This window comes from Oenanthe melanoleuca, chromosome 1 (genome assembly GCF_029582105.1).
Source record: "Oenanthe melanoleuca isolate GR-GAL-2019-014 chromosome 1, OMel1.0, whole genome shotgun sequence".
Lineage (NCBI taxonomy): Eukaryota > Metazoa > Chordata > Aves > Passeriformes > Muscicapidae > Oenanthe > Oenanthe melanoleuca.
Genome location: NC_079333.1, coordinates 71,335,926 through 71,356,277, shown reverse-complemented (window position 1 = coordinate 71,356,277; position 20,352 = coordinate 71,335,926). Strand labels below are relative to the sequence as shown.

Genomic DNA, 20,352 nt, shown 5'->3' with positions numbered 1-20,352 from the left:
CAGTTCAGACAAATCTATTGTCATTATAGTCAGCATGCTGCTATTACACACAATTTACATGCCACAGTATGATGGCTGAGTTAATTAAAAGCTCTTGTAATAACCAGGCAGTTAAATTGCAATTAGTGCCACACGTGAACTTTATGGCAGTTTGATTTTGCTTGGTGTGATTCCTTAGAACATCTACTTATGATTACTCACAGTTTGGAAAACTGGAGCAATATAAACCTTTGTATTTAAGCAGAACTGAACTAGGATGGCAGCATCATATCAATAATAGTTGGACACTGTCATCTAAGTTCAGACACTCAGTATGAGAAATGTGTCACACTCTTTGTTTTGGTTTTGATTTGAGCTTTTTGATCTTTTTTTCCACTATACAAATGGCTCTTTCTGACCTCAGCATTTCTACTGAAATTATTTTAAATCAAATGACTGAATAAAAAAATTGCACAGTCCTGTGATACACTTCAAACTAGATTTACCAAGTCCCAGTAGACTCAAGTTTTAAATGTCTGCGTGGACTATGGCCACAATGATTCTGATACCCAGCCAGATTCGAGTAAAAGACCAAGAGTTTTTGTACCCAGAGAGGTGTCTTTTCCCCTGTTCCTAGTCTAAGTGACTAGCTATGCCATAATCTGATTTTATTTAATGATTGTTTCAGTTAGTTATTAGTCTGGTAGCTTTCAGTTCTAGCTGTTAAGATCACAAACTTGCCATATTCCTTGCAATTAAATCCCCTCAAACACTTGTGAGCAAACAGACAGTTGAAATCGAATAACCCTAAAACAAAGCTAGAATGAAAAATGAGGCTGCTGGGAAATACATTTGCTACAAATAAATAGTGGTTAATTTTATTTTTCTTTCCAGAAATACACAAGGTATACTTTCTTCAAGAAAAAGAAGAAAGATTATTGACAAGTTGCCAGCATTTCCAACACCAGATTACTAATCAAAAATACAAAATATTTTGATCAAGGAAAATGATGCTCTAAACTGTTATAGTTTCCTTGGTTTGTTTTATTTCAGCTAAACCACGAGAGGGAGCATCAGTATTTCAGTATTCCCAAGCACTTCAGCAGCCTTCTATTGGTTTTGGGGATTTTGGGGTTGGTGTTTTTTTCATTTTGTTTTGTTTGGGTTTTTGTTTTGTTTTGGTTTGGTTTTTTTTGTTTGTTTGTTTGGAACAGCTGCTCATTTAATCTCTAACTTCTGTTTCAAAGAAAATTGCACTATGATATATGAGAGGGTGCACATGGCATGGGAGATTAAAGTATTCCCTATCAAGACAAAATCCAAGGTTTTGAAAACAAGGAGAGCAAGCATGAGGTAATAAACTTCTGCTTTTCCTTCAGAACAGAAAAATGTTACTATGCAATTGCTAATGTGAGGAGAGACTGGTGGAGTACCACCAGGAGTGCAACCCAGGAAAACCAGGAAGAAATTCTGTACTACTTCCTTTGCTTTCTTTCCAAATTTTGTCTTCTTTATCTGTGACTACTTGACTCTAACAATATGTCTCAGAGAAATAAGCAAGTTCTGGAGTTACAGTGGCAAATTACAAGATTCATACCTACGCCTAAGCATTGTACAAAATTTGCAGAAGTCCATGACAAGTGAAGAGGAAAACATTGTGAACAAAAGCCTAGAGAATTAGAGAGCAAAGATGACACTTAGAATAATGTCTGCTCAAATTACTAAACAACTTAGAATCCCCTGCAAGACAAATCTTGAACAGACTTGCCAGCTAATAATATTTTCCAAGAAATTTTATTCAAAATTGAAATTGAAATTTCAAGTGATACACAAAAATGTACAGCTGTAATTTTTCAAGAGAGAGAGCTGGAAGTGATTTCAAGCTCAAAAAGAACAAACCCAATTCAAAGGAAAGTTGTGAAATATAAGAGTTTGTCTCACACCCAACCAGGTGGTATTGTGGAAAAATAAATGTAAACTGCAGATGTACAGAATGCACACCCACCAGCAAGGCAGTAGTAGCCTCCTCAGGAAAAAAAAAAAAAAAAAAGAAAGGATTACATTTTGGAAATAAAAAGAAAGCAATTTTCTGTGATACATAAATTGAAGTACAACTTGGAGATACTGACCTAATAATTCCACCTGGTTTGGCACTATGCAGCACCACTGCCATGGAGAAATGCATCACCCCTGGAAGTATTCAAGGCCAGGCTGGATGGGACCTTGAACATCTGGTCTGGTGGAAAGAGTCTCTGTCTATGGCAAGGGGGTGAAAGTAGATGATCTTTAAAGTCCCTTGCAATGTAAACCATTCTGTGAGTTTACAAAATCTTCAGTCAAGACCAAGGAAAGAGACAAAAATGCAGAGTTTGCAAACCAGCTTTCTATAATCAGAATTTTTTTCATACGGTTTTGTAAAATACTGCTGTTCAAGCTGCTGGATTCTAGGAGTCACAGTCTCCCACTTTCACATGACTGAGACTCATATCCTCCTTCTCCCATTACATTTATCAAAATCAGTAATCCTGTCCAAGTTCTTAAGACTGTCCTCATATCTTATCAATACTTCATTAGCTCTGCTTTCCTTCGTAGTTTTGCATGTTGGGTATTGCAAAATGAAATCGAAGAGCCCATTATATATGAGCTACTTAATATACTTTTAATTTGTGTCTTCTGGTCTTTAATTACCAAAATTGTAAATGGTTTTAATTCTGCTGCTCCATTCGTGAGGGACTAACACTCAGCAAGTCTGGCAGTAAAAACAGTTTCTCCTCCTGAATGGAGCTGGGAGGAAAGGAAATGATTTTTTAATTTTTTTTTTCACTTTAAATGACTTAATGTCAGGGGAAATCCGAATGTTCTCAGCCAAGTTACCCTGTCTGTAGCCAGAACACAGCACTGCCAGTTCAAACTCTTCAAAGGCAGTTCAACAAAAACTGCTTCTTATGAGAGGCTGCCAGCTCTCCTGATCCAAGTCTGCTTCAGTGGATGCCAAGGTGTTTCATTTATGCTCAGTGAAAACACTCTGCGGCTCTCCTCCGAAAAGAAATTACATAAAACCGGCAGAAGCCCTTTCCAAAGATCAGCTGCTGGTGTGCAGTTTCACTGATTTATTTATGCTTTCTTGTGGTTCAAATATACTTTATTTCTCCTTATTTCTGTGTGCCCAGCAAATACAGCTCTGACACACAGGGCTAACATTGAGCTGTCATGTAGGACACAGAACTGTTCTTTAAAGCTAGGTCTAAGACTATCCAAGGTATCCTAAGATTATCCAAGGTAACCTGTGTAAACCAAAAGAAATTCAGTAGATGTGTGATTGTCTGTGTGAATGAAAGCAAAATTGGGGCTCTATAACCTTTATCAGGCACATAACTCAATAAAACAAAAAACATATTTCAATTTACAATATATAAAGAATTAGTGAAAGCAAACCAAGCTGGCTGCATCAGCATATCTGCACAATGTGTTTACACTTTATTGCAGGCTGAAATTTATGTTCCAAAATTGTGAAGAGCAGATCAGTTTTGTTAGCAAAATTCTGTAACAAAAGTATGTAAATTAATAAAATCATGTCCACCTAAATTACCAACCATAATGCACTATTTCATTTAGCATCAGACACTGTCAGTAACTCTTTCTACAACTGGAGGGTCACCTTTCCATAATAAGAATCAAAAAATATCAGGAAAAGAGGAGGGGAAAACCCTCTATCTACTTAGTATTTCAGAGAACCTATGTGTTTCTTCCCCATTCCAAACTGCAGCTTACAAGATCAATGTTTCCACCTCCTGTATCTGTATATTAAGTGTCTCAGTGCCTCCTCACTCTCTTCTTTGAACCTGGGCAAACCAATTTATTTTTGCAATGTATAAGACATATACATGCTCATATCATTTCAAGGACCAAAACAGTCCAAAAAGCTCATCTGCTCCAAAATCTCTATATTTGCTATTTAAGAAGTTTTTCATTACAAAGGGCTGGTAGTGATTTAAAGGGCAACCGAGATACCAGAAGTCTGCTCAGCTCAGTACTTCTCTCTTTGTGAAGTTATAGTTTCACAATGAAAAACAAAGAGCAGAGAAAAAACACAGCTTACAGAAAGGATTGGTAGTGTTCTTCTTTACACTTGTTCATGCCAAGGAATGAAAAGTCTCCTTCCTTCTCTTTTTGTAAATGTGAAGAAGCACAGTGCAGTATTTTCTGTCTCTTCGAGAATCTTCCTCACCTTGGTCCAAGTGGGCACATTGAGACAAACTTGTCACTGTGCCAAAGCAGAGTTAGATATCTCATATCACCAAAACCCAGACTAAGATGGCAGCCCAGACTGCTTCCTCACGTTTTTTAGACCTCTGAGTCCCCATGCAGTCAATGGAAAGAGAAGAGCCATTTCAGATCTTTGCATTTTGCCCAAATTTTGCCTAATTTTCTGTTATTGTAAAAATATATGAAAGGGAAGCTTATATTAAAGATCCTACTTTCCTGACATAACAGATCCCAGTATTAAAAAAGAAACGCAGCAAAATTGAACCATTTAACATAAGTTTCAAGTAATTTCAAATTGTGAAGTGGGTTCATCCAAAACACATTAAATACAAATGCATAATGCATGCCATGATATATTCCTACATGATTCACTTGGCAGTCTAGATTGAACAGATCTCATGCAAACCTGCCCTACTCAGCACTGCTTGCCAAAGCCATGCATGTGTGTAGATAACTGAGGTGGGCTGGAATTGGCTTAGAGCCAAAGGCCCACCCAGCTGCTCTCTCAATCCCCCTCTATACAGAATAAGAGAAGAGAAAGAAGAAGAAAAAGCTTGTGGGTCAAGATTAAGACAAGGAGATCACTCACCAATTAATGTCATGGCCAAAACAGCTTCAGTTTGGGAAAGACTAATTAATACACTGCAAATTAAAAAGAGATTACGATGGTGGGAAACAAAGTTCAGACTAGAAACACCTTCTTCCTATCTCCTGCCTCCTTCATCTCAAGGTAAATTTCATTTCTCCATTTCCAGCTCTCCTGCTGCCCCTCAGGCCCCCAGGTACTGCAGGAGGCTCAGGGACTGGGGATTGCTGTCAGTCCATAACATCTGCCATGAAACTGCAGCCCATACAAGTAACTCCACTGTGGGACACCCAGGGGAGGAATCTGGGCAATTCAGCAAGTGAATTTTAAAAAAGCACTTCTCAGAAAAGTGTGAGACTTGAACTTGACACTGGATTTGAAAGTCTTCTCACCAAAGGTGAGAAATATGTCCTCTGTCATTTCCATAAATAAAAAGAAAATCGGAAAAAAAGAATAGGAATAGAAAACTATGTACCTTAAAAGTGGTACCAAAAGCTGATATACCATATATTTAAATTCTGAGAAGCTGAAGAACACAGCAACTGATTCTGTTTAGATAGCAAGGGTTTCATGGTTTCATGTTCTGCTATTATGTTTAAAAAGTTCTTAATGGAAACAAGTGCTTCCAGTGTTCGCCACACGTCTCCCAGTGCATCATAAACCTTAAAATAAAAGACAAACAGGATATTATCAAGTGTATGTCCAGCAGTGTGTACATATTTTGTCTTTCCAATTTGCATTTGAGTACAATGTCTGGATATATCGAAGGAGCAGATCATAACCCTAAAACCCATTTTTCCATAATCTGCACATAACTGTGCAAGCATTATTGCCTTTGCCAATATTCTGTGTGTGATTTCAAGCCCCGCTTCTACACATTAGAAAAAAGCAGAACAATTGCACTGTAAAAGGACACCAATTTTGAGGATAATTCAGCAACATCAGGCATACTTCTGCCATTCCAATACACAAAATGTTCTGAGATGCGATTACCATGATTTTTATGTTAAATGTTGTAGCAGGTATCGTCTTGTTATTGGATAAAACTGATTTCAGTCACAAAAATACGAGGATAGGTACTTGCAGTAATATATAGTGAGTGGTATAAATGCCAGTAAATGCAAGCTACTGAAATATATAGAAAGGATGGATCAAACAAAAAAAAAGATGGGAAGAGTCCAATTGCTAAGTATGTTCAGGTAGGAATAAAGCCTACTATTTAATGAAGACAACTTTCCATTAGTTAGAAACAAACAATAAACACTTTATTTGCTGATTTCCACTTTGTTTTCAAAGTTCTCCATTCTCTTTTCTTATGAACAAAACCCACCTTAACTTCAGAAGAGAACTTTTTAATAGAAGTTTCCATGATGAAACAATGGGGAATTGAAATACAATACTAGAAGAATTTGAATTTGATGGAGGTCATGACTGCAATTGAGTTATTCATTTACATTAAAAAAATGACAGATGTATAAAAAATATGCCATACTGTATCATACAAGCAGTTCAGTTTTTCACAGCTATGGCTGGATTCATATCTGAACGGAGAGAAAGAGAAGGTGATGATCTTCAACTCTTTGTTAGCTGAAGTAGAAATCTTCTTTTCAAACACAATTGTATTAGACTTTAAATCCAATTACAGTTCAGCAGTTTTCAAAAATCAGTTTCTATCGATCTTGTGAAGTAATTTAAATTCATCAATGTATCAAGTAATTTAAATTCAGCAAAGTTGTGGTGGCACAATCATATGCCAGAAGCGCCAGGCAGAATTCCACAATTTTATTCCAAAATCTACTTTGCTGAAAATCACAGGGGTTATTATTTGTCTTTTTTTAAAGTATGAAAGAATTTAATGGCAAGTGGCACATTTGTGGGTTGTCTTTTACAAATTGGTAATGGGAACACACACTTGCTGAGAGTTAAAGGAGTATAAGGGTGAGTCCAGATAGATAGTCTGGTGACAGGAACACTATAATTCATTTTCCCACAATGTCAAATTTAAGTAGTATCTGTGCAATCCCTAAAACAAAGCTCATTTCCCCCCCACAGCTTATCACCACTGCCTCCACTTCTCTTGAGAACAAAAGTACTACTGTTGACATACTTGGCTACCACTTCCTCTGAGAACCTCCAGGCTATCACTCCATTAGTACCAAACTTTATCATCCTGTTGTGGGGAATTTTTCCATGCTTAGAGACTAAGGAGCAATGAATTCTTTTGCTTTGACCAAAGATCTGTGAAATACATAGAGAGTGCATACAGACTTTAGAACCATGCTTCGCATGGTAATGTTCACCAGCCATGGAATGAAGCTGGTTCTCACATCTGCACTAGAAGAACACCATGAAAACAGGATATGTTCCTGCCTTGTCCATGTTGCTTGTATGCAGGTCCTATCCTACCACAGCTATTGAGTAAAAGATGGTTGGTTTTTTGGTAAGAATATTCCCCTGATGCATCCACCTTCTAAACCATTTCACAGAATCAGATTTATTTAGGAGGGATTTTCTGAGGTCATATAGTCCAACATCCCTATTCAGTTAGGGTCAGATACAGCTGATTGTCCAGGTTCATGTCAGGTTTGATTTCTAACATCTCCAAAGATGGAAACTCCAAAACCTCTCTGGACAACCCATTCCATGCAATTTCATGGGGTTTGATTTCCCATTGCCTCTTGTCCAGCCAGTGAGCAAGGCTGACAACAGCTTGGCTTTTTCCTCTTCAGTGGCTCATACCATGTATTTATACACTTTGATAAGGTTCCCCCTGAGCCTCTCTTCCAGGCTCAGCAGCCTCATCTCTCTCAGCCTCTCCATACATGGAAGATGCTCCAGTCTCTATGCACCTTTGTGGCTGGACTCACTTCGGTCACTCCATAACTTTCTCATACTGGACAGCCCAGAACTGGACAGAGCACCTCAGATGTGGTCTCAGCAGTGCTGAGAAGGGATGGATCACCTCCCTCAAACTGCTGGGAGTACTTTCCTAATGAAACCCAGGAGGCTGTTAGCCTTCTTTACTGTGCAGGTGCATTTCTCATGTTCAACTTGGTGTCCTCTAGGAGCCTCACACCTGTTCTTCCAAAGCTGCTTCCAGGTCAGTCAGCCTCCAGCAGCTGGTGATGAATGTGGTTATTCCTCCCCAGGTACAGGACTTTTCATTTCCCTTTGTGGAACTTAATTAGATCCCTCAGGTTAATTCTTTAGCCTGATAAGGTTCCTCTGAATGGCACAGGGATTTGGTGTATCAGCTGCTCCTCTCAGTTTTGTACTGTCTTGTAAACTTGCTGAGGGTAAACTGTTCATCACTCTGTCCATTAATGATGACATTAAAGAATATCTACCCCAGTATCAACCCCTGGGGGTCAGAGCACTAATGACTTGTCTCCAGCTGTACTTTGTGCTACTGGTGACAATCTTTTGGGCCTAGCCACCCACCAATTTTTCAGTCTTCCTCACTGTGCATTTTGACAGTTTCTATTTAAGGATGTTACTGTAGGAAACAGTATCAAAGGCTTTGGTAAAGTTGAGGTTGATATCATCCATTGCTCTACCCATATCCTATCAATCTGGCTCTCCTATTAAGGGTGTCAAGTAGGTTAACCATTACTCCCAATCAACTTTTTCTCCATTTGTTTGGAATATAGTTTCCAGGATTAGCTACTCCATCACCTTTCCAGGGATGGAGGTAAGGCTGACTGACTTGTACTTTCCTGTATCATCCTTCTTACTCCCTCTGAAGTCATTACTGTATTATCACAGCAATTCTGGCTGTTTATAGCTAGTCAATTCCAGCAAAAATAACCAGGAAAAAAAAAATAAAGCTCTAAATAAAGTCTATTAAGTACTTCTTTCTGCTAGTATTCTATGCCAAAAGAAATATCTTACTTTCCTTCCAGTATTAGACAGCTGATTTAAAAAAAAAAAAACAAAAACAAAAAAACCCAAAAAAGCCAAGACAAAAGTCTCTCTTAATAGAATATAATTCTGCCTATTTTTTAGAAGAGACACAACTTAGATACTGTTTCAGGATTAGACTGAGATGAAAGGACTTGAAAGCTTCCACAATTTTGATATTTTTGTTGTCTCCAACTGTTTGGAAATCTCTAAAAAACACAGTGAAGACACAGTGCTTTTGAAAATCCCATTCTGAATTTTTGTAGGCTTATATTACATAAAAAAGTACATACCAGTATTTTAACAAACCTGTAGGACAGATTCATCACTTTCAAAATAAGGAAATGCCAGAATCTGTGTGATTTTTTTTGGTTTTATGTTGTGTTTCTGATTCCCATATTTTTATATGCATATGTAACTTTCAGTATCATGGTCACATACTCCATTTTCCTTCAGATCCCAAAATCATCAGTGCTCAGAATAGACAATGAACAACTAATCAATATTCTTTTTCATCTCTTTTATTCAATATTAAACTGAGACACCACTGATCTTTTGGGAATCAAGAACAAAACTTATATGCAAAGTTTCTGAGGAAGATTTAACTATAAAGCTACCGCTTTTTATCTTCTTTTTCTCTTCGGCCAGAGTCGGGATTGAACGCATGAGAGATGGAATTTTGTGTTAGGATTCAGTTGTTTATTACTTCTTTTCTATGTTACAGTAAGTGCTACAGCACTTCTAGCTAACAAGCTAAAAATGGTGAAATAGCAATGTATCTCACTCATTACAAGGTCTTTTAAGGCTAAACAGTCCAATTAAAAACTAACACCTAAATTATTTTTACTTTTGACCCAATGACCAAACACCTGTGATCCATGGTGTGGTAATTTTTATCCAACCACAAAAGTAGCACTTATACCCACGAAGAAGAAGGTGAAGAAGAAAGAAAACCTCTGCCTTAAAACTTTCATCTTGCTTTATATCTATTACTATATTCTAAAACCCCAAATTCCAAATCCCTCACCATGTGACATTACACACTTCTGTTCAAACTACACACCAGCAATTCTAGTTCTACCATTCAGTTTTGGAAGCCTTCTCCAAAGTCTCAGGTCAAAAGCAGTGTTCTTCTGGGAGTCAGTGCCTGACAGCACAGAAAGTTCAAAATTCCCAGTTTCCAGGGTTCCAACTTAAAGTCCTGTGAATTCTAGCTTTCTCTTTTCTCCTTTTGCTTTCCCTTTTTCCTTCATCTTTTGCCTGACCTCAGATCCATTTCCCCTTCTCTCAGGTCCTCTGTTCCTCTCCAGTGAACCTCTCATTTGCAGGTTACCCAACTAATGGCTGCACAAGTCTTCAAACAGCAAAACAAAACTAAGAGCACAGACACTGCCTCAACCAGCTTGACTTTCTGCTGCCAGGGCAGCATGCATGGAAGCAAAGGGGTGGGAACAGAGAGCTGCAAACAGTGCTGGAGCAGGACTTGGGCAAGCCAGGGTGAGACTGGCTTAAACCGCTGTGGAATCACACTGTAAGTGACCCAGCAGGCTGCTCTTCCACGGCCCTAGGGCTGTGACATTATTCCATACATAAAGGGAGTGGAAAAAAGCTCTTACTCTGGGGACAGTAGGCTCCATCCACACCAAAACTTTGTAAATCTTCATAGAATCTCTCTTTGTCCTTCTGTCTTAACACTGACACTGGTTTTGGTAATAGAATGGGGTTGATGTGAAACAATCTATTAAAACTAGCAAAAAAAAATTCCATGGTATTTTTTTGCTTAGTTTTTGGTTTGTTGTGGTGTTTTGGTTTGGTTTTGGTTTTTTTTTATATGTATGTAAGGCTTAAATGTGTTGTAAAGTTCTTGTGCATTCATCAGGCTGTACAGTGCCCTCCATGGGGATTCCCTTGGCTATACACAAGCTCAGAGACCAGCATGTGGCAACTCGGGCAGAGCACAAAAGAAGTACAGGATGAGTCAGCAAGGTGCTCTGTAACAATGGGCACTATTAGCTGTCATCCAGTGTAAGAACTACACACCATCTTCTTCAGATTATCCTAATAATGCACACTGTTCTTGTTTTGTATGGTGCAGCTCTCTTAAACCTCTATTACACTGTATCTGCACAACCACCACACAGATGTTTGCTAAAAAATTTCTGTTCCAGCTAAAAAGCATAGGGTACAACAAGCACTGAGCAATATATGGACATAAACAGACTTCAAGAACAGAAGTGGCATTAAATATATGACAATATGTAGGTGTGGAAATACATAAATCCGTGAGTAGTTGCACAACCCACACATCTCCACTAGATTCTGCAGAACAGCATCAAATATTGCACAGGTATCGAGATGACAAACAGCTGCTGCATTTATTTGTCACTCAGCAGAGCTGCAGGAGGCAGGAATTAAAGGTGATTTTGAAACAGTAAGAAGAAAGGGAAAGACAAATTCCAGATGGACACACAGAGTGGCTCTGCTCTGCTGACCCAAGCAGGAAAGGGAACAAGCTGTAAATTACTAGAAAAAAAGAGTTTTGTAAAAGGAAGCCATGCTATATAGGCATTAGTGTTCTTTCCACACCACACAGAGCTTAAAGCATGAATATACTTCAGATTGAAGTACTCCTGCAAAACATTAGAAAAAATCATTTATACATGGTTATTTACACAAACATAGCCATGAATGAATGAAAAGACTGCACAATATCTACTATTAAGAAGGATACTCTAGATTCTCACATTAACACTTGCATAATTATATATACCTCCAAACATTAGATTTCTTTTTCTCTGTTAACTTCTTTAAAACTCACAAAACGTAATGAAATTCCTTTAAAATTGCAGAGACTGCTGCGTGAGTAAACAAACCATTATTTGCTTGCTCATAATCATCTTTTCTCTGTCTGTTAGAATCACTGATGCATTAATTGCTTATCAAAACCTGAAACAGTTCATGAGTCACTCTGAAGAGAAAACAAATATTAATGAGCCAATTTCAATGAAATTCCTGTCCTCTGCCTCTTAAAGCTGAAAGACTGTATTTATTACATGTCAGAATTAAGTCTTGATACCTAATAAACTGGAAAATAAGAGATATTTAGACTAGATATTTAGACTGACTAGATCACCATGTTTCAAGGGATCATTGCATTATAGTCTTATTTGACCAAATAAGTGACCAAAGAGAGAAAGGACCAGTCAATTATAACAGAGAAATCAGGTGAAACAGGTATCTAGGTCTGGTGCAGTTGGAATCAAAAATTAACTATGTGGGTTTTGAAGAGGGAAATTGCTTTTATATCAGATGATTTTAATGTAAGCTTAGTAAATACATGATCTTCAAACAATCATATTGGCCACTAATATCATTATACAAGAAATTTTAGTATTCCTTACACCGAATGAAGGATGGGGAGAAGGAAGGCATGGAGTTTCCAGGAATACCAAAATAAAGCACTTTATTTCAGATCAATATGGAATTTTCATGAAGCAAAAACACTAAGTGGAGGGCTCTTCACCCATTTAATTTTTTACTAAAATTCAGTGGAATATACTACTATTATGGACTGTAAAACTTTCATATTGAAAATATGAGTGTGCTGAGAGATTTTTAAGTCTGGGTCAATGATAATTCACTGTCGAAAATCCAAGTATAAAACTTTTCAAATGAAATGATCCAGGATGAAGTAGGAAATGCAAGTCCTTGCCTTGAACCTTTACTTGCTTTTTCTAGTTTGAAAATGGTAGGCAAAGAAGATCCTACAGAAATCAAAGGAGCAACAGCATATTTCCCTAAAAGGCAACTGTAGATCTGAAGTAACTTGGGAACTAGAGAGACATCAGTGAGCCACTTTTAAGTGAAACTGTTCGTGAAAACCCCTTTCTCCAAAAAAAAATAAAGCTTTTCTCAAGGAAATCGAGTATCAGGATATTATGGCTCATGAAGCTGGCTGGCATAAAGCAGATAAAGAAGGAAATTTGTAGAAATGAACCCTGTTATCCACTGATTACAGCAGGGTGAAGAACCCATTTTATCAGACTCTGTGTCTTAGTAAGAAATGAAGAAACCTCTAGTTATTATATTAGGCCAAGCTGTTTATTGTCAGAGGTCATGTCAGCTGCTTAGCAGAAGCCACTGCTTTAACTTCAGCTAATCATGTATTAAGGCAGTCCTAGAAGTGATCCTGCACCTCAGCTGATGGCACAGTTGTCACTTTAGTTATACAGTACACTTCTTCAGGGTGCACTATAAAACTAAAGGCATTTCCCTAAACCAAGCTATCCGATCCAGCACTTAATACAGTCAGTGAAGTCGGCAGGTAAGAATACAGAAAAAAATTGTGGATTAAATATAATACAGGAAAAAATCAGATTTTGGTACTTACCCTCATAAATCAGCATATCTACTAGCTTTTTTTTCTCTAAAGTGTAGTTAAATAATGTCCACTTTCCATAGCAGTATCCTAAAATTCTTCACACATTCACAGCTAACAGCTCTCACACAACGTTTTTTTTCTCTGAAGTGTAAGGAATACTTATTTCATGTTACAAATGAACTGTCCTCTGAAACATACAAAATTATGGAAATAATATATGCAAAGTCATAGGTTCTTTAAGGCAGGCCACTGGTATCTAAAATAAGGATTGTTTACATTTATCATAATGAGCACAGAACAACCAAACAATTTTCTTACGTTCATGAAAAGTATTTTTTGTGCTCCCAGAAATCGCTTAGTCAAATAAAGCTGATCTCAGATACAAAAGCGTTCCTCCCTACAAAAATAGCCAAACAAATAACAGCTAAAGAAAGTGATGCTTTTCCTACTGCCATGTTTGCCCCAAGTGTGGATGAAACCAGAGTCTTACCTGCTCAGATAACTGTGGCCCATTGATCCGAGCCTGTCCCAGAGCATCACGAACCAGGGAGTGGAAGTTCAGCAGCACGTGCTCGATGCCGTGTGCCCCGCTCAGGGCTCCTGAGAGCTCCTCCAGGGACTGGATATAGCCCTGCCAGTGCTGATCAACCTCTGCTAGGTCAGCCAGGCAGCCTCGCAGGGTGTTGAGGCAGTAGCCCATGCAGGGCTTGCTCAGCGTCAGCCCCTGGCAGTGTGGGCAGTACTGCATCCTCAGCAAAGCCCTGCTGCAGTCTTTGGAGATGTGCAGGTGATCTGTTGTATTGATCACTTCAATCCCCAAATTCAGAGCCTGCAAGAAAGCCCTGCTGGGTAAGAGTGATCTTCCCATTTGCCCTATGGCCTTTTTGGGAATGCTGCCGAAGGGGCTGATGTCTCTGCTCGCCACTCGGAGGCACTCGGCGTATTCCAGAGAAATGTCAGTCGGACCAGGGTTAATCACGTGGTTGTAGACTACTGGAAACAGGGTGTCAAAAAATCTGTTCACAAATTCCTCTGTGCTGACGTCTGTGCCAAATAAGAAGAGTCCAACATCTGTGAAAAACTCCTGCACATGCACAGTAGCCTCAGCAGCCATGGTCCTATACGCATTGCAGAAAAGGGTGCTTGTGTAATTCGCAGCCAGTCTGATAAGCATTTCAAAGGTTTCTGCAAAAAATCAATCAATCAACCAATCATAATTTTTAAGGTTTAAAAAAAATAAGAAATTAGATTAAGAACATAAACATTTACATTAGGACAATTTACATATATCCCAAATGAAATTTGAATTTTTGAGGAGACAAACTATGACAAGTGTCTTTTCTATATAGGGAAGAACCTTGCAAGTAATGTTACAACACAATTAATAATCCATGTTTTCTTTTCAGCTTACATTAAACACAACCTAAAAAAATGTAACAGGATAGAATTATAAGCTGAGTAATTAGGTCACAAAATACAGCAAAGTTCTCTTGCATCTATGTATATAAATACATTAGCTCTCCCATCTCACAACTCATTCTGCAAGTTGAAATGAATAGCTGAATGCTTTCCATAACTCCAAGTAATTTCTCTTACCATCCTAAATGGTAACATTAAAAGAATATAAACAACCCTTCAATTTGATTAAAACTTAATTCTGAAAGATCAGTTTTTATTTTGTGTCTTCCAGGGGAAGCAGATGTTCCAAACACACATGAGAACATGATTTTAAACAGTGCTGTTTGGTCTGGCAGTTGCTATGGTCAAGAACTGCCTTCCTCAGGAACCAATGGATAATCCCTCGATAAGCTTCAAGAACTGCATAATAAATAAAGCCTGAATGAACAGACTTGCATTTCATGTTCTAGGTAGTACTCCTTAAATACACTGAGTAGTGTTTAATAAAGCAGTTTAAGTATACTGGAAAAATATCCTCTCCTAACTTGATCTAGGATTTGCAAGTGAGAAAAAAATGTCAGTTTTCAAAACAAAAAAAGAGTGTTTACACTTTCAAGTTTTACAAGTTTTCATGTATTATTTTCACATTTAATTTTAAGTAAGACTGTAAAAAAAAAAAGTAAGGAAAAGTAGTGTTAATACTGTCTAAACAGTGATGTTAAATATAGGCAGAATCAAATAGTGCCAAACCATGATAAGCATATTTCTAAAGCAATCTGAATTCTGCTGGTCAGTCACTGACTGAAAAGTATAGTTTAAAAACAGAATAAATACAAAAAAAGCAAGACTAATTATTACATATTTAATAAACACCTATGCACAAGTGCCTTACATTATGATTAAAAGTTTGTTCAGTTCAGGTCAGTGAAAGGATTCTTGCTGACTGCAGAGAGTTTGAAATTGTATGCTCTGTGAAAAGATCACATGTACTTCGTATTCAGTTTCTCTTTTCTCCAATAAAAATGAGGTACATGCTTCTAAAAAACAATCATTCCTCTGGTATCTGTAAGTCTTAGTTTTGTATTTCACACCACTCTTAAAGTGAATTTTCTGTTCTCTTTTCTATTCTTGTAGCATTCACACAAGTAGGAAAAAATGTTGACAGCTCATAGTCAGAAAGTCCGTCCCACTTGCGTGTTTTTTGGGTTCATTTTTTGCTATGTCCCATACCTATGTGAACCTCTCCTTAAGTGAATGTCAGTGTAATCATTCACAAATATCATAGTGATTCAGCAAAGGGATCAATTTGCTTCAAAAGTCATACTCCTAAAGTCAGTACCCTTCATGAAGCTATGTTCCCACCAATGAAGACCTTTCAGCACAGAAAAACTCTTGGGTTTATCCCATGATAACATGCAGAAATGCCAGCTGAGTACCCGTGCAGCTCCCAAGACCTCCACCAGCCCCTCTCACCTCATACCTGAGCTATGGCAGACCCATTTCCTTCTGGAGCAGCAAATGGGGCACAACAAATCAGGCAGGGTAGATTAAATTGATTGAGATGCTCACTTTAAGGCTCCTGAACCAAGGATGAGCTCTCCATCAGTTGAACAGGCAGTTTGGACACCCAGCTCCCACGGAGGCACAGGTACATAGGAAACTAAATTACAGCCCTAAATTATTAAATACCTAACTATAATACATCTCATTTTTACTGGGGGGAAATCAGGAATAAAGGCTTATAGTGCAAAGTGCACTCTTTGCCCATGTGCAAAGAACATGCAGTCCTATTATACAAACTTTAGTTGCCTAAGAGTGTTTGACAGCATTTTTAATGGTAGATGCCATTTTTTATTGCCCTGTCGAAAAGGGCACGTGTGTTCTTCAGGTCTTGTGTCATATCTGTAGGCTCTTTATAAATGTTTTGCATTGAAAATGGTAATAGATGGCTGTGCTGAGACCACTGAACTAAATTTTAGATATCTAGTTATCACAGACTTCACAATCCTTCATACAAAATCCTGGACTAGCCCAGAGGAGCAAAGACAAAAAAAAAAAAAAAAAAAAAATAAAAAAAAAAAAAAAATAAAAAAAAAAAAAAATAAAAGAAGTAAAATTGATTCTGGGTTTAGACGGCTTAAAATAATAAAATGTGAAGAATATTAAGGCTTTTTTATTATTACTTTTCCTATATAGAAACCATAAAGTCTGTGATCTAAAATGTCTGTTACAATCCATAGCTGCAATATCCTATTACCAAGTGCACAAATATTAGTTGAAAGAATAAATCATGCTGCACATGGACAACCAAGAGGTTTTACAATGTGGTCTAAACAATAACAAATCTTTGATATTGAACTACAGTGCTAGTGCCTCAGCAATCCCCAGATGAATGAGTACAATAATCAACTACATAATTTACTGGCTACTTCTGCCTTTCTAAACAGGATGTGATGATACTGGCCACTTGTGTTTACAATTCTGCATCATGTTGCTTAATTGTCATTTTGTGATTTCTTACAGAATTTGTTAATCAGTTGGGTTTTTTTTCTCCTACTGGCACATTTTCTACTTTATAACCATGGCTACTTCAGAGATTTGTTTTGCTCTCAGCAAACTTGATGACGGACAGCAAATCAGACCTATGTTTACTTTCAATATTGAACAGCTCCTGTGAATGCCTTACAATGGCATTTACAACACATTCTGATACTTCAGTGACAAATCAAGTTATACTGGTTCAATACTGTAAGCTGTAGCAAAGTGTTTATCTTTTAAATCTATGGGCTGAGACTAACATAATCAGCATTAATTATTCAGCAACATAAAAGAAGAGTTTTCAATCAGTATAAATCTAATACATATAAAATACATTTAAAGTATAACTAAGATGAGTAGACAAGCTCTTTTTATTGTTATAAAATGACAGTTTAATCTTCAGTCAGCATCCCTTATGTACAGAATTTATGAGATCTTCATATTAACTGCTATAGAATATCCTATAGATACTTTGTGCAACCCTACTATTAATAATGTCTAGTGTTTACCACAGAACATGTCAATTTTGTTTTTCTTTGGTGACAATTAAAACTATTGTTTGTACACTCTTAAATTAAATTTCAGGGTTGTCATATTACATGAAAATACTGCACAAAATGAAATAGAATTTGGATGAGATTTTAAACCAGCCTTGCAATTCTCATCCTTAATAGTTTTTTCAAAGTGTCTTTATACTATAGGTACCTTAGAAAATTAATTTGAAATAAATTTCTATGGAACCATGCTGTTGTAAAACAACTGTATTTTCTTAAGTTTACCCTTTCTTTACACAGATGTTCTATAAATCTGTTAAATGAGAAAATGCATGGTTCTAAATGCTGAGCACTACCTTTTGAAACACATGGTACTTAATGCAGAGACAGTCTAATAAATTAAAAATCTAGTCTTAGTAGTGGCCCAACAAGTTGTGAAGTCTTATAACTTGGCAATAATTCACCAGCCTAAATTACGTATTATAAATTAATTCACACTTAGGGTAACACATAGAACTTGAAAAATGATAACCAGACAGGTCAAAATTCATCCTTGACTTATGACATTGTACTTAGCAAGACTGCCTTTCACAGTCCAGAAGAGATCTTAAGGATCTTAAGCATCTAAAGGATCAGCCCATAATATACAGGAAACAATATCTAAATCCAAGCAAACCTGGAAAATCAAGCAATGTTAAACATTTACTATGATTTAAAAAATCCACTGATGTTTGGCAATCTTGTAAGTTTTCCTTCTGTTTATGGGTAGCACAAATAAACCAGAAGCATCATACTACCTCTTCCAAAGATTTATAGCACAATGAAATGTACCTTGCATACATTGTCCTTCTAGAGCCACAACGAATATGTCAGGTGCAAGTTACAACCAGATAAGCAAAAAGCATTCAAAAGTTATGAAAAAAAATAGTGGAGAAGAAATTAATCCACACAGCATTACGTTCCTAATATCTTTGTTTAAAATACATCACACAGAGAAACATGCATAGGTGGGAAATTCAGTGTAGGTATTCCTAATTACCAAGTGACAGATATAATGCAAAATCCCTGAAGCATTTACCATATCAGAAAAATGAGCTGGAAGGATCACGTCTTCAAGACATATAAATTAATTATAAAGAATTAACTCATTAGGGCACTACCTGTGAAGTTTGTATGGGAGAAAGATCAATAGGGTTAAGTGCCAGTTGAATAGATTTGAGACTCACTGAAACTTCTTCTCATTAACACATATTTCAAATTAATCCATTTCATAGACTGCAGACTCACCAATGAAGTCAGTAAATAAAACAAGTATAACAGATTAAACCTGTAGCATAACCAGCTTTGTGCTGCCAAAGGATAGCAGTTAACCTCAGGCTTTTATAGCTTAAAGCACTCAAAACAAGCTTTAGTTTGTCAGGTCTTGTTTGGTCTGGAACTTATTTTAGCTATCTTTGAAAAGAAACACAATCATTCAAGAAACTTGAATTAGAATTGGCTGATCATTGCCAAAGTTGTTCTGTGATCAGTGGCATATTCATATACTTAAGCATTTTCCTACATATCCCATGATTTTGAGTTAGGATTAGTCATACTGTATTTTTTTTTTTAGTTGGGCTTTGTGTTGGGGCTTTTTGTTATCTTTTCAGCATCAGGCCACAAGGAAGTTGGCACAGAACAGTTTTAGTTGGAATATTAATAAGAATTAGCAATCATACATAATCATACATAGCTCAGGCTATTAGAATCATTAACACTAAAAAGAACAGTTGCACTCTGAAATGAAATAGCAAGTTGTCTCAAATCCATATGTAAGGTTGTGGGAGAATGGGTTGCAAAAGAATAGAGATAGTGCTGCAGGCAATCTCACCCCAATAAGCTGCAGCTGTGTAAAACAGGTGAACAGCACTGAAGAAGTGTGGAATGCTGATGTGTACTGATCAATTACAAAAGAGTCAAAGGGCATGAAAGTGTTATGTATGTGGGAAACAGCATATAAAAGGTTGTACTGGGGAATAATAAAGTGCTGATGCTTGAAACAGTTCTTGGTGCCAGTTGTGTGTCCTCACTCACAATGTGTGTTCTTCTTTTTTCCACCCAATGAAATTGTGAGGACTAATAAGAAACTCATTCCCAAGTTAACTAATACATAGAAAATATGTCCCTAAGCCAGGTGAGATGAATTTCACTCCCTTTCATGCTACTTCTTCTCAACTAGTCTGAAATGGTAAGTGTACTTCTCATTCTAGTTTTATAATCTACTTAATGTCATCACAAAGTGTTAATTTTTGCTTACTAATTCTGACACAAGCTATTTTGCTATGTGGAATTTGCTTTCCAAATCAACAAATTTAAGTGTCTTTTTTTTCTCTCTCCATCTTCTTAGCTATGCATTTGAGAAATGGCCCTACAATGCAAGAGGTTCTCAAGATCAGGTGATCTGACACAACAATCCAAATACTGTAATTTGCTTGGGGGTTTTTTTGGTTGCGCTTTTTTGAGTATTTTTTGATTGTTTTGTTTTTTTGAGCTTTTTAGTGAAATTTACTGAATTAATTTTAAATTATTAAATTAATTTTTAAATTAATTTTAAAATATCTAGCCTTTGAATTTGCTATTTAACATACTCCTAAGTTGTAACTGGAATGTAAAGTACTTAATCTTACATTGACAGATCATATTTTAATATTGAATGTCTGTCATATGAATGAAAGAATGAGTGAATAATGCAAGGTTATAATTTTATCTAGTTATAACCAGTGATTCCACTTTTCTCTCAAAACTTCCCTTTTCTTTTCAGTCTGGTGTTA

At 36.9% G+C, this 20,352-nt stretch overlaps 1 protein-coding gene across 1 annotated transcript in view; it reads right to left on the bottom strand.

Annotated features, from left to right (window-relative positions):
• The window catches only part of GPC5 (glypican 5), a 311,688-nt gene that overhangs the window by 191,323 nt on the left and 100,013 nt on the right, over nt 1–20,352 (bottom strand). The window contains exon 4 of the mRNA XM_056491777.1: nt 13,603–14,297. Within this exon, the coding sequence (XP_056347752.1) occupies nt 13,603–14,297 (695 nt within the window). The remainder of the gene's footprint in view (nt 1–13,602; nt 14,298–20,352) is intronic.